The following is a 15,374-nucleotide window of genomic DNA, read 5'->3' as shown; positions in this document are numbered from 1 at the left end:
CTCATGGTGTACTGTATGCCGTGGCTTGAAATTTATTCTGATACGCAACAGAAATTAAAACAATTGCAGATCCATTGTTTTTTTTTTTTTTTACTTGCTGCATTAGTATTCCTGTGACCACATGAATACACACCTCTGGTTCTAGTATAAAGCTCTCCAACTTTTCTCAATTACTGGGTGCAATAATTGAACTTGAGTTGTCAGGAGACAGCTGGAAGATAGCTATCTGGATGTTGTATTTTTTTTGAGGGGGGGTATTTTTAAAGCTTAGTGCAGGCAGCGACAGTAAAGACAGCCTTTTTGTCGACTGCACTAATTCAGAGTGAAGACTGATAAATCCCAATGAATGCAGCAAACGTGTCCAAATAATATTGACGGTACCGTTCCTGTAAGTGGGCACTGAATTGAATTCATTATTCGAGTCTCATGAAATGTTTGATAATATGAGTAAAGTTGTATATTGTGTACTAAGAGTTTTTTTTTTATTCATTTAGGGCATCTTCATCAAGTTGGCAGTGTGGACGCACAACAGGAACCTAGTAAAAAAGTCACTGGGTTTGAGCATTCCAATTATAATTATTCTGATGCAATCTATAGGCAAGGTGAAAAACCCTTAAAAGAATTTCCAGAAAAACAGACCATGCCTGAAAGTGTTGCTACATCCACAGAACATAATGCTAGTTCAACAGCTTATGTGAATAAAACAAGAAGGTAAAAAGCTAATTCTAAAAACATTTTAATGAAATATTAAGGTTGCTTTTCTTGTGGCACTTGTGAAAGGGTATGTAAAATGATGTGCGTGAAGTTTGCTTCAAAAGGGCATATCTGAGTAACACTAGAGACATTCTGTGTCTTTTAGAGAGATGATAGAGGATTGAAAAATTATCCAAAATGTTGCTTCCTGTTGTTTCCATGCTTCAAACAAAACTTTATTTTCCCTGGCGTCCTATGTGGCATCCAAACCTAGAGTCATATCCCATTACTTTTTATAGGACAGGTGCCAGACTGGAAACGCCTCCTCCTAAGCCTATAAAGAGATATGACCCTAGGTTTGGCTGCCCCACAGACTAAGGAGAAAATAAATACGGTAAGAAATTGTTTTCATGGCTTCCTTGTTTACATCGAATGCAATCACTGTTTTCTCAGTGTCACATTTCCTGGAATTCCAAAAAAAAAAAAAAACCATAACAAACTTTTAAGCACATGAGATCTGTTCAAATGAATATACTACTAGAATTATGCATTCAAATTCATGAGTATCCCAAAATAAGGGACCCCAATTGAAACGAACAAGCTCCGAAGACATATTGCATTTTGTTATTTTTACTCTCTCATGTTGTCAATGTCTCCTTACCTTCTGCTCCGGCTGGTTCTGTGCCATTGTCTCGTTTCCCGAAGCTCTGCTTCTTCTCTTGACTCTTCTTGTTCTCCTGTCTTAGTTTCCATCTGTATTTCCCCGTGTCTTCTTTCTTCCTGTGACACTAGAGTAGGGCTGCAACAACTAATCGATATAATCGATAATGAACATCGTTGCCAACGAATTTCATTATCGATTAGTTGAATCTATTTTTATTGATTATAAAATGAGGATATTTTTTTCAGAGCACAAGGCATTCAGCGACCCCGAACACTCAGCCCAGGATGCGCTGTGTCTGCTCCGGAGAGTGGTCACAACCGCCACTGCGAGTGATTTTGCCACTCGCAAGATGGCTGTGCGTCCTGTAAAAAATAAATAAATAACAAAGTTGGAAAAGTTCACCAGAGGGTCTCCAGACCCTCTAGAGAACTCTGGCTCCACTTGCAGGTTAAATACAGGTACTGCATTCAACCATGCAAGTCAATGGAGCCCAGCTTTCTAATCACTATGTTCCAGTTCCAGCAAAATGTAAAAAAAAAATCCAAAAAGATGGTTTGATGGGGTAAATTGGAGTGGCCGGGCTCAAAGATAGGGCATAGGCACACCGACGGAGAAGGTAAGGAGAGATTGAGTGTGTATGGGTGATGATTTGGGTTACCAAAATTCATTCAAACCAAAAGGACCGCAAAAGGGGAAATTCATGTCTGAAAACTAATAAACCTAAAACAAAACATAGTCTACTGCTTACTATTTCTATACGAGCATTTGTTCTATTTACTTCAATTTCTTGAGCCGTTTTTTTTTGTGTTTTCCCCAGCAAAGAATCTATATGTCTTCCGTCTCCAGCCTCTAAACAACGTGTTAATAAAACACAATTGCCAGAAACTCCTCACATGCCATCAGATCGTAGAACAATACAAACCTCTGGAAAAACAAAGAAATCAAGTAACTTGGCAGATGTTACACATATAGTTAAAAGGCCGGTTTCGTCCATGTTTTTACAAGCAGCCACGCTGGGGAACACAGATAGCAGGTTTGTATAAACTGCATTCGTTTCAATACTATAAATGCACTTGACTTTCTGGCAGAAGTATGTTGTATTAGTTTCACAAGCTGTTGTCAAGTTAAACAGAATCATTACATATTCCTCCATAAAGCTAGAGAGATTTGCTGCCTTGAAATTCTGGTAAGTGGTACTTGTCATAGTTGACAGGAAACGGTTATTAGAGTACCACTTAGTGAAGATGGATTGTACATTGTGGTGTCGTTAGGTGTTCATAAAATCAGGTACTAGGTTATTGTTGAAAAATGGTGGATACATGTTTTTGTTGGTCACGATAAGTTAATTTATACACGTTTAGACTCTAGAAAATCTGTTCATGCTTTTATATAGCAGTCTGAGATAATACACTCCAAAACACCATTTCATGAAGATACATAATTTAGGCAAAATATGCTATACTATTACAGGTAGTTAACAGAAATACGGAGTTTTCCCAACTGTGACTATAATATCATTTTAAGCAAGCAAGCTGATACGAGGCGGTAATTTTTCTGCAACCAGATTCAAATATGGTAATAGTTTTTTTTCTTGCTGTAAGTTACAAGGACAGATAGTGAATTGCTTTTAAGCATCGCTAAATAAAATTATAAAAACTACCCATAGAGTGTGCTTTTTGCTAATTGGTTTAGTGGCAGTACATGGAGGAACTAGCTTTAAATATTGAGACATTTACCTGATTTTACTCACAACTTTGTTTTAGCTCACAAGTAAACAAGCATGAAACTTTAAATCTTGGTTTCTACATACCCGTGAGCTTTAAACACAGTCTGATTTTAGAATACACTTTGTGCTAATCTTAAAGGCCAGGAAATCAGTAATTTTCTAACAGATTTTGCAATATAGATCCTTTTCCAGGTTCCCGCTAAAAGTCCTGCTCAGAATACATAAGCACAAATCAAAAAGTCAGTCACATTATACTCTTTACGGAGTACTCTGAAGCGGTTTGCTTTGTTTTACATTTCCAATGGCATTAATTCAGTGAATGAACCTCATGTCAGGACTGCTTGGTGTTTGGGCATGTACTGCTGTGTGCACACGCTCCCACTGTTTTCCTATACATAGATAAGTTAGTTGATCTATTATGTTTTCCAAATTCCACATTTTACAGCTCTATACACAAAATAATCTAGGTAATAGTGTTACAGATTAAAATAAGCAATATGTATATATATTAAAACTCAATGTGCTTACCACAGGTAAAGGTATATTGACTTATTTTCTCATGATTGATATTGTATTTCCCTGTCATGTTATCTCTCACCTATTGTTAAGTTGCTGTAAGACTTTTTAAAGGGGTGAGGAAAGATGGAAGTATTTTAGCACAGGGCATTGATTAAATTGTGTTCGTTTTTGAGGTGAACTTTAAAAAAGAAGGTAATTACACTGACTGTTATTACACAAACACAAACTATAGGTAGTTGTACCTAATGCTAAAGGCTGTTGTGGTAAAAGTTCCCATTAAAGGATCCAGCAGTGTCCAGATTGTGGGGTGTCTACATCAGCAAAGGGGTGAATTTTCACTCTAAGGCAACTTATTCCTTATAGAAGTATTATTCTGTGGAGTAGGTAAGGGTGGATGGCTTTTTTCCCCACATCTAATTTTTACAGTAGTCTAAATAATTACTAATAAATACATTTTCTTTTTTAAGGGTTCCACCAGTTCTTCCCGACCCTCCACCAACACCTCTTGTACATCAAGATACAGATGATGAAGAATTTGTGATAGATGAATCTTTATTTGTTCCAAACCTGTTGGTTTCTATACCTAGATTTGGAAAGACAAACAAACAGTTGGCGTCTGAATCAGAGATTAAGAGACATGAGAAGGTCACAGACACTAACCAAGCCAGACCCATTGGATCTGATATAATTTCCAATGATGGTTATAATGACAAAGAACATGTTTTTACAGAAGGACAGATGGTTAATTCTGTAGAGGAAAATTATACTGCATTATCTGAACAAGAAATGCTTTCTTCACATGAGAGGCCCCCAGTCGAACCTATAGAGTGTGTAAAGTCGAGGCCAAGCAAAGGAGGTCACAGGAATAAAAAGACCCCTTTAAAGCCCGTTGACCAGTCATGTGAAAAAGCTAATGAGAGTAGCTCATCTGAAGGGGAACATGCTATGCAGAAAAAAACCTCAGCAAAACAGAAAAAACAAAAAAATAAAAAAAAGAGAAATGTAGAGAGTGTAAAGTCAAGACCAAGTAAAGGAGGTCCCAAGAATAAAAAGACCCTTCTAGAGCCCATTGTCCAGCCAGATGAAAATACTAATGATGGTGGCTCCTCTGAAGGGGAAAATGCTATGCAGAAAAAAACCTTGACGGAACAGAGAAAAGAAAAAAAGAGAAAACTTCATGAGCCATTAAAAAAAGGAGGGCAGAAGAAGGGTTCATCCGCTCTTGCACCAGTTACTGCCCTTCCTAATGAAAACTGCAATGAGCAAAATGATGCAATAAATGTTTCGTCAAAGGAGATGCATACCACAGAACTCTGTAGCACATCAAAGAAGAAAGTGTTGCCTTTAAGTGTCAATAATCAACGTCTCCCTTCAGCAAATGAAAATACACTTTCATCCCAGGAAGACGAGGGTAAGCATTTTGTAATTGTCCTTACAGTTCTGTTTGTGATATTCAAATGTTAGGTTTTCATTACTGACCGTTTTTAATACGATGTAAAAGTCTCAGGCTAATCATTATGCATGACTTCATTGAGGAATAGACAAAAGAGATTACATAATACAGTTTGTGTTGTTCTCAAATAGGATTTAAGAAATCCAAAAGAAGAAAGCGGTCTTCTGATGATGAGCCAATCCCATCTACAAGTGATGTCAGGTATTCTGGTCGTAGTCAGAGAACACACAAGCCACCTGGAAATTGGTGGGCTGTCACTTCACCAGAGTTTGATAAGACTCTTTCATTGAGAAAACAATCATCTCCGAAAAAAACACAAAAGACCAGTCCAAGTAAGTGTTTGCGTTACTTAAAGCAGTTATACGACATTTAAATAGCGGTTTCCAAATAATCCACCAGTGGTAGATTATTGGTGTAGCTGAAACAAAATGGCAGCTGGTGTCCCCAGTGGTTATAGTTTTTTTTATCATTGTCAAGCAGTATGTTTTGTTTGGATTTCTTACAGAAAAAAAAGACAAATCAAAAAGGGTTTCCGTGTCAAAGCAAAGAAAGAAAAATGACAAAAAGGAGGCAATACTCTCTGAGCTTCCAGACTCTCAGCCTATCGATGATGCTACTGCTAAGGATGCCTCTCCTAATGAGAACAATGCTGTAGATAACAGTGGAGCAAAGAAAAATCAAAAGTCCCAAAATCCACATAAAATTGTGTCTGGTGATGAGAACAACATAGAGACCCCACATTCTGTTGTAGCTGCATCTCAAGGTTTGCCATCATCCAAGTCATTAGGAAAGCGAAAAGTTGCAGAAGAGAATGACAACCAAGACGAAGAACTTCCACTGCCTCAAAAGGTGATAAAATCTATACTTAAAACGGACACTCAGAATTCCAACAGGCCGGCTCTTTCAAAAGAGCCTATACTAGATAGTATGGAAGAAAGTGAGGATATCATCAGTATTGGCAAAGTGTCTTCAGTTCAGCACAGCAAAACATCTCATGTGGCAGAGTTACGAAAATCCATTATGCCAGGACACACTCAAGAAAATGCTACCAATTTTAGAAGTTCGTTGGCCTCATTTGGAGATGCTTATATCAAAAGTCCACATGTTCAAAATATATCAGGTGAGGATTGCACAGAATTGCAGACTGAGGAAGCACTTCTGACAGGTAGTGCAAAAAAGTCACAAAAGAAACCTGGCAGTTCACAGACACTAAAACACACTCCTCGAACACGTATTGAGAGTGCTGTACTTGGTGATGAAATGCATGAGGTTTTAAACTTTGAAGATCATCCGCTATTACAACTGCATAACAAAGGCACGCCAAGAACAGAGCCAGACAAAGTTGTAATGTAAGTATATGAAATTGTTTTATGCTGTTTTGTTGCTAGATTTAACTAGTTTAGCTAACAAACAAAGTGTAGAGTGTTTTGGTTTTTTTTCTTAATGCGTTACAAGGTTTATAATTAATTGCAACAATTGATGGCATGCATGGAAAACAGTTTACATGAGTAAATGAGAAAACTTCACAGCTTATCAGAGAATGGGGAGTCTTTGGTTCTTGAATGATCTGGCTTAGGAGGCCCTGTTGGTGTTGTATTAGTCCCCAGCCATGTTCCCAGTATGCTATATTAAGCATAATTACTTAAAAGATCCAAAGCTAAATGACCAATAAACGCCCTGGATTTCCTAACCTCTTTTTTTTCTTGCAGCGGAAGCGGTCCATCTCTTAAACGAAGTGTTGAATTCATCAAGCGTGATGGGATACCAGCTACTAGTGAACTGTCTGACTCTTCAGGTAACATTGAGTTTTTAATGGGTAGGAGTAAACATTAGATACCATAATATTATTATGTGTGGCAGGTAACTCACTCGTTAACTCATTTGCAAACCATTTCCTTAGGCCAATTGACATACTTTTACATCCGATGCGATAGAGACCTCTCCCTGTTGATCTCCCCTCAGCTTTGAACTTTGTAACAGAGACTTAGCTGGGTTCTCTAAGCCCCCAATCACTCATACTGTGATCAAGAATGCAGAGTCCTGCACTGTATGATTAGGGAGATCACAGTGAGAAGACGGGGAAAGAAAGTCCCCCTCAAAAGGTGAAACATTAAAAGTATAATTTCATATTTAATTTTATGTTTACATTTGGCAATGCAAAGAATGTGTATTATACATGTCCCATAAGAGTTAACATGATAACAAAATGGCTGGCAATATTAAGAGTAAATTCTTACACTATCAACTTAAAACGCACTGTTTGTATTCCTCTTAGTATTTTTTTTTTAAAAGTGCTGCTGCTCCTATGATTTCTTGTTTTTGTTTTTAAAAAGTAATATGTCAGTAAAGATTTAATTTTAGTTAATTGATATAGCTAGCACAACTGAAACTTACTGCTTTAGTTGATTGTGTTAATGGCTCATAATTTTTTAAAATATTTTCTAATGCAGAATTTGACGATGATCATAGAAAGTATAATGTGCGTCAGAGACTTGGTAAGTACAGTACAGTATAATGCATCTGTCGCTGTTTTACTTTTGTCCGTGACCACCAAAATGTACCTTAGTGTGCTGTATTCTTTTGTTGGAAAGGAGTCTTGTAGTAATTTCTTTTAAACACTAAGTAAACAATATCTGTTTAATGACCTCTGTAGATGTCAGTAGCCTGATCATGGGTTAAGGAAAATTTATTCACTGTTCAGGAATTAATGCAGTTTTCAAACTTGACACACATCAGTTTTTCTGAATGCTCACTTTGTTTCACTCAGTTTTAACCATGTTTCACCAAATGCAAGTGTCTCTGTTCTGCTTTACATTTATTTTGTACAGTTCTGCCCTCAAATACACCCAATGTTCGCCGCTCAAGAAGGACAAAAGTAAAGCCACTGCAATACTGGAGGGGTGAACGTGTAAATTATTTATCTAGACCATCAGGTAAGAGATTATTATTCCCAACGTATTCCTATAGTATCGGGGATCAGTGACCCTAATTGTTTTTATTAATTCCTGTGTGCTTGCCAAATGAGCAGAATTTCACCAAAGAATACACCTTGGCTACTAAGCAGGTAGCATCCTCCAACATAAAAAGTTAGGGGCCGTGTTGATCGCTCCTAACAGCGTTTAAAAGCCCCAAGAGGGTCTGTTCAGACTCTCCTGAGAAATCTAAGCCCACTGTTGATTACAGGTACAGCAGCCAAACATGCAGGTCAATGAGCACAGCTCACTAATCACTATATGATCAATAAAATAAAATACAAAAAAATTAATACAATTTAAAAGAACCCCAGTGATGTCACCATTATAAGGGGTACTATCCAGTTCCATCATGCCATGGTAAGAGTTAAAATAAGAGCATTTGAAATACCATGGCATGTCTAGTTTTCTAAAATATATATGTTGTTGTTTGACAGTGAATTTAAGAGCTGTACATTCATACCTGAAGTACAATGTGTATGGGGAAAAAAAACTGCTACCACAACTTTGACAAGGATAGTGGTAGAATTAGTACATGAAAGAGTTAAAATACTAGCATTTGAAATACCATGTAGTGTGTAGTTTTCAAACATATATGGTTTGATGGGGTAAATTGAACTGACTTCAATGATGTCCCAAATAGGGCATGGGTACAGTATGACAAGATTTGAAAATAAATAATTTGGAAATAACAACATCCTACTTGTACCTTTTGCCCTATAACCTGCAAAAATTTTGATATTTCAAAACACAGGACAAATATAATCTATTTAGCAGTTTTTCTAATTAGCTTTTGTAGATGAGTAAAATATTTTGAAAATAAAAGTCAGAAAATGAGCTTTTTCCCAATTTTTTTAATAACAAATTAATAGTTGTCCTGTAAATAAAAAAAAATAAAAAAACACCAGAAGAAAAGTTAAAACAGCCATTGACACAAAGGGTATAAAACATAAAGCTCTATCCTTAACGAGTTAAGATCCCAGCCAGGACCTATTTTTTCACTACTCCAAGCTAGCTTCTGCAACAAGTCAGCATGCCAGATCATGAAAGGGGAAGTGACCAAGTAGAGCTGTAGTGTTTTGTCTAAAGCTTGGGAAAGATGTATACAAAAAACCAAAAACTCTCTGCACTTCTCACCCTAATAAAGTTGGCAACAAATATATAAACATAATATAAACAAGGTTTTGGTTATATGAATTGGCCAAAGCATAATTAAGCTCACCCGCTACGTCAAGGCACGCTCTCAGTAGGGTAAGAACCTACTCTCACCTCCTACGTAGTGGCCACACAAAGCAGTTTATACTGCTACCAAAACCTTATTAATGTGTTGGGGGAGGTGCAAGTAAACCTCCTCCCAATTAACCCATGGACAGCAAGCTGCAACCAGACTGATGAGGAGCCAACAACCTCAAATATGTGGCGGGTGAGTTTAATTTATGCTTTGGTCAGTTCATATAACCAAAACCTCTCGTTTATATTATGTTTATACACTGCTCAAAATAATAAAGGGAACACTAAGATTACACATCCTAGATCTGAATGAATGAACTAATCTTATGACATACTTGCGTCTTTACATAGTTGAATGTGCTGACAACCAAATCACACAAAAATCCTCAATGGAAATCAAATTTATCAACCCATGGAGGTCTGGATATGGAGTCGCACTCAAAATCAAAATGGAAAACCACATTACAGACTGATCCAACTTTGATGTAATGTCCTTAAAACAAGTCACAATGAGGCTCAGTAGTGTGTATGGCCTCCAAGTGCCTGTATGACCTCCCTACAATGCCTGGGCATGCTCCTGATTAGGTTGCGGTTGGTCTCCTGAGGGATGTCCTCCCAGACCTGAACTAAAGCATCTGCCAACTCCTGGACAGTCTGTGGTGCAATGTAGCGTTGGTGGATGGAGCAAAACATGATGTCCCAGATGTGCTCAATCGGATTCAGGTCTGGGGAACAGGTGGGCCAGTCCATAGCATCAATGCCTTCCTCTTGCAGAAACTGCTGACACACTCCAGCCACATGAGGTCTAGCATTGTCTTGCATTAGGAGGAACCCAGGGCCAACCGCACCAGCATATGGTCTCACAAGGGGTCTGAGGATCTCATCTCGGTACCTAATGGCAGTCAGGCTACCTCTGGCAAGCACATGGAGGGCTGTGCGGCCCCCCAAAGAAATGCCACCCCACACCATTACTGACCCACCGCCAAACCGGTCAGGCTGGAGGATGTTGCAGGCAGCAGAACGTTCTCCGCGGCGTCTCCAGACTCTGTCACGTCTGTCACATGTGCTCAGTGTGAACCTGCTTTCATCTGTGAAGAGCACAGGGCGCCAGTGGCGAATATGCCAATCCTGGTGTTCTCTGGCAAATGCCAAACGTCCTGCACGGTGTTGGGCTGTAAGCACAAACCCCACCTGTGGACGTCGGGCCCTCATACCACCCTCACAGAGTCTGTTTTTGACCGTTTGAGTGGACACATGCGCATTTGTGGCCTGCTGGAGGTCATTTTGCAGGGCTCTGGCAGTGCTCCTCCTACTCCACCTTGCACAAAGGCGGAGGTAGCGGTCCTGCTGCTGGGTTGTTGCCCTCCTACGGCCTCCTCCACGTCTCCTGATGTACTGGCCTGTCTACTGGTAGCGCCTCAATGCTCTGGACACTATGCTGAAAGACACAGCAAACCTTCTTCTACAGCTCTCATTGATGTGCCATCCTGGATGAGCTGCACTACCTGAGCCACTTGTGAGGGTTGTAGACTCCGTCTCATGCTACCACTAGAGTGAAAGCACCGCCGGCATTCACAAGTGACCAAAACATCAGCCAGGAAGCATAGGAACTGAGAAGTGGTCTGTGGTCACCACCTGCAAAACCACTCCTTTATTGGGGGTGTCTTGCTAAATGCCTATAATTTCCTGCTGTCTGTTCCATTTGCACAACAGAATGTCAAATTGATTGTTCATCAGTGTTGCTTCCTGAGTGGACAGTGTGATTTCACAGAAGTGTGATTGACTTCGAGTTACATTGTGTTGTTTAAGTGTTCCCTTTATTATTTTGAGCAGTGTATATTCGTTGCCAACTTTATTAGGGCAAGAAGCGCAGACGGTTTTTGTTTATTGTATACATTGTACAGCCAATACACTGTATTTGCAGCATGCTTACACCTGTTTGGTAGGCCTCGTATTATGCATTTGTGTTGTTTGAGGCTAGCTTAGCGCACCAACATTTTTTTCTTTCCTTGGGAAAGATGTGTTGTAAAAATGAAGTAATATATTTATGTTGATCAACCTTTTTATTTAGTAGACGAAAAGTAAGTTCATGTGGTGTTCTAATTTTTTTTTTACATTTCCTAGAGTGAAATGTAAGTAGATTAGGTTTAGCAAACCTATATTATATAAATATATTTGACTGTTCATACAATGTGAATGCAGAATGGGCAGATGCTTGTTTGACAGAAATCCTGAGATCAAATATCTGAATGTTATATAATAGCTACTTTTGAGCTATGACATTTTATTCAATAATTAATAATATTTTTTTTAATCATGAAATAGGCCTTGTTGTTGATGGAATAATACCTCCATCAGAGAAAGCCAGAGGGGGGAAATCTACTGCCAAAAGAAAACATATCCGCAAGGGACAAGCAGGTAGATTTTTGTTCTCGTCTTCATTCACAAGCTTCTAATGTGAAAGATCCTTTCTTGCATTAAATCAAGTTTTACAACATTCTTTAATTTAACAATAGGTGGCGATGTTTATGAAGGAAAAGTGCCTTCAGAAGGTAAACGACATGGAACAAAAGCTGTTACTAAAACAGTGAGTGAAGTTGTAGAAGAAGCAGGTAAATGTTTTTATATTAATGTAGTTTATAAAAAATGTCTAATTCTTAATATACAAAATAAATAAGCAGCTTACAGTTTTATATATCTAAGTATTTAAATATACATGTATCCCTTATTTACTATTTATTTTAATGGGTTTGATCACATTTAAATGTTAATTGAGCATAGCAAAAAAGAAAGCAACACCTGAAAAGTGAAAGATTAATGTGTTTTAAGTAAATTAAGGTATGTAATGTTGATGTGGGCTCACTTTTTTTTAGATGACAATGTATTTGCAGCAACATACTACCCAAATGATTGATGTTTAATTCTACAAAAAAGTAAAATATAATTATATTGTTCTAGCATTCACTTTTTATTATATGTATTGTCCTTCAGAAATACATGTTGCTGATAATACAGACTTTCAACTCACGGACCATACAACCGTTCTGGATCATGCTAAAGGAACAGAAATACAAGTTGGTATGTTCTTGACCTGTTTTCAGATTGGTGGTGACCATGACAAATCTGTGGCTTATAGCACGTGTATTTTTTTTCTAGAATGTGTCCGATTTGCTGAACATTGTGTATCTAGCACTCAGAGAGATTTCATATCGGTAACCAAGGCTCTTCGGAATTCCACATTTTCTGTGGGTAAATTGAAACTTGGTCCATTGCAACAAAAAGGATATCAGTTTGTTTGCCTCGACACAATAGTAAGTATCTTTTTACAGGAAGTTTGGATTCTAGCATGCCATGTAGCTTATAGATACCATAACATAAGTAGCAGAGAAAGGTATTTATCCTGGCCTAAAACATTATGATTTTGTGGTAAGGAAGTTAATTCTTTGTATGTTTGCGGATGTTGGCTTCCAGTCATAATTCAGAGCTATATTCCCTCAAGGGAACTGAATATATGGTAATCCCATTTTTATTATAATGATGCTATGTCTATTTAAACACTTTAGCTGGGAAGTATAAAATGTATCCTATCTATCTTTAGTAAAGCAAAAAGTGTCTAAAAATAAAAGTCAGCACATTTAGAAACAACCTGGTCCACAGTTCTGAAAACCAACTTTCTATTGTCTTATTTAATGTTCCATAATTATTTTATTCATTTCCTACTCGAATTTTACACTAAAGAAATCACCATAATGTTGTAGAGACGTTTACTTGGAATTTCCATGTAAGAAGTTATAACTCTAGTATGCTGGACCCTGCTAACAAAAGCATAAGGTTTGTGCTCGCACAAGTCATACAAAAGGAAAAAATATAAATATAAATCTATTACTACAGGAAACATTAGGCAGATTTGATGGGCCAAATCGATCTTATGTGCCATCAATTTCTATGTAAATGAATATAACAAGATTAATATGTTGGATACAAAATCGTTTACTATTCCCTGCTTGCAGTGCCCCATGCAATCCCACAGATGAAGAATGCTTATTTAAACACCTTAATATGTATAATCGGTATGGATAAAAAAAACTTACCTTTTTAGGTTCTAAGAATAAGAAAGTAAGCAATATATAGTGAATGAAATAAGCTTGATATATGATTTTTGTATTTTAGGTATTTTATATTATCCATGGTTTAGTGGAAGTAACAATCCATGTAACAAACTACCATCTGAAAGCTGGAGATTATTTTTTTGTGCCACCAGGTAAATTTATCCCGTGAAATTCCTAAGTATTGATTAGAGAACAACTAAACAGTAATACAGAAGCAGTAGCTTTTGATCTGGGCAAAGGAAACATGTTTTTGGATTTTATGATAACTCTTCTTTAGTTTGAATATATATTGGGTTGTAGAAGTAGGCATTTCTAATAGATAAATACTTTGATCAGTAAACATCGATTTCATAACTAAAACAAACTGAAGAGGTCCTTTTTAAACATAGCAACAAAAAAGTGGAATTTTCAGATATTATGTTGGAGTTCTGTCTGTAAAATGATGTTTGCTAAATTGCTATCTTTTCAGAATAAAATGTTAACTTTTTTATAATCTACAGGTAATATGTATAATATTAGGAACCTGAAAAGTGAGGAAGCAGTGCTCATTTTCACTCAGATCAAAGGTTCTCAAATGTTTGTTGAAGAATCTGAGTGACATAGACCCAACAAAGGAAGTAAACAAGACTACAATGTACAGATAATTTTTTTTTTTTTTTTTTTTTGGAGAAGTGTAACATGTAGGGTTTCTCATTTAAGTATGAATGTTTGAAAGTTGTGTGTCTAGAAACAATGTCTAACTATGTATGTTTCCATTACCAGTGTTTTTAGGAATATGAATGTAAATAATCTTTGTTTTATTGGTCTGACAAAATGCATATGCTCAGTAGCAATCCTGAAGCACTCCTCCAGTCAGTATTTAAATCTTTTGTTCGTTCAGTGTTGTAAACGCAGCACTGTTTTATCTTGTATAGCCTAAAGTGCACCTGTTATAAAAATAATGCCATGGTGTAATTTTAGACAAGACAGAGTTCACTGTGCATGTGCAAATTACTATTATATGTGTGTGTATATATATATATATATATATATATATATTAAATACTCACTGATGTATATATGTATGAGAGAGAAAAAATGTGTGTATGTGTATGCTATATATATACATAATGTCTTGTTTACCTGCTGTGAACTGTTATCAACAATTAATGGCAGGTTCAGTTTAAAAAAAAAAATGTCTTGTTTAAAATGTGGTGTTTGTATATTTTCTTGTTTTGTATACATTTTCTATGGAGTTGATTTTACTTTTGTATTAAAATAAATATAGTCGCTGACCTAACTCTTGTAAGTTAATTCTAAACTAATGTCATATTCATGAACATCACACCCCCTAAAAAAGGAAGGAATGCATGCAAATTACATCAATTACAACAGCAAAGGAGAAGGGATGGCGACTGTTTCCATTTTTTTTAAATCCGTAAAGCTTTGACTTGTAGAAAGTGATCTATGATTAGAAGGCATCTATGGTCGCTTTCTTTTCCCAAATGGTGTTGCTGTAATGTCTCAGTGTGGAGGCATTCAGCAACACCGAGCTCTACAGTAGTGGTCCCTCCCCAGATGTCAATGTCTGTCGGATAGAAGACGGCGAAGGCACATCAATTGTGATTAAGGGGATTCATTTATGCGTTGTGGCATGTCAGTTTGTTGTCAGGAGGTTAAATGGTTTCTCCCTGGGAAAAACTACTATGAGAAGACCTAGCAACATAAAATGGGGAATTGGTTTATGTGAGGAGGATAGACTTGTGAATTCCGATTTGTGCAAATTTTAAAAAATTTGCTGATTTCATCAATTTGTACGAATCACCCCTGAAACGGAAGAAAGCAAAGCAAAAAGCACTGAAATTTTGTGCGAAATCAGTGTGCTCTTTCACTCACGCTCGCTCTTTCTCTGAATGTCTCCCTGCCTTCTATGCTGACCTCTTATGCTTCGGTGACTCGCATCTTCTTGTTGTTCTCTTTTCCCTCTACTTTGCGGATATGGCCTCCTGAACTTTAGCCAAATGGCGGA

At 37.2% G+C, this 15,374-nt stretch overlaps 1 protein-coding gene across 2 annotated transcripts; it reads left to right on the top strand.

The window, feature by feature from the left end:
* The first annotated feature begins 498 nt into the window (after nucleotides 1-498).
* CENPC (centromere protein C) lies at nucleotides 499-14,640 on the top strand. 2 transcript variants are annotated; one of them, XM_053461699.1, is made up of 14 exons: nucleotides 499-711; nucleotides 2,175-2,390; nucleotides 4,070-5,013; nucleotides 5,187-5,387; nucleotides 5,561-6,404; nucleotides 6,765-6,850; nucleotides 7,506-7,550; nucleotides 7,884-7,988; nucleotides 11,583-11,675; nucleotides 11,774-11,869; nucleotides 12,249-12,335; nucleotides 12,414-12,568; nucleotides 13,428-13,518; nucleotides 13,867-14,640. In XM_053461699.1, exons 1-14 carry the CDS (start codon nucleotides 641-643, stop codon nucleotides 13,962-13,964), a joined length of 3,132 nt encoding a protein of 1,043 aa, XP_053317674.1. In that variant the 5' UTR covers nucleotides 499-640; the 3' UTR covers nucleotides 13,965-14,640. The 2 variants fall into 2 exon arrangements, with proteins under 2 accessions (XP_053317674.1, XP_053317673.1); XM_053461698.1 differs by having other exon boundaries at nucleotides 4,070-5,024; nucleotides 5,195-5,387.
* Nucleotides 14,641-15,374: the final 734 nt, after the last annotated feature.

The sequence above is a fragment of the Spea bombifrons genome, chromosome 1 (assembly GCF_027358695.1).
Source record: "Spea bombifrons isolate aSpeBom1 chromosome 1, aSpeBom1.2.pri, whole genome shotgun sequence".
Taxonomy (NCBI): Eukaryota; Metazoa; Chordata; class Amphibia; order Anura; family Pelobatidae; genus Spea; species Spea bombifrons.
Note: the sequence above shows the minus strand (reverse complement) of the source record. Positions and strands in the feature narration are given on the sequence as shown.

Bases quoted from the DNA above. Each gene is read 5' to 3' on its own strand.
- CENPC (XM_053461698.1), top strand. From the start codon at position 641: ATGCCTGAAAGTGTTGCTACATCCACAGAACATAATGCTAGTTCAACA. The intron at 2,391-4,069 runs GTTTGTATAAAC...TTCTTTTTTAAG, and splicing joins CTGGGGAACACAGATAGCAG to GGTTCCACCAGTTCTTCCCG. The intron at 5,025-5,194 runs GTAATTGTCCTT...ATAGGATTTAAG, and splicing joins AAGACGAGGGTAAGCATTTT to AAATCCAAAAGAAGAAAGCG.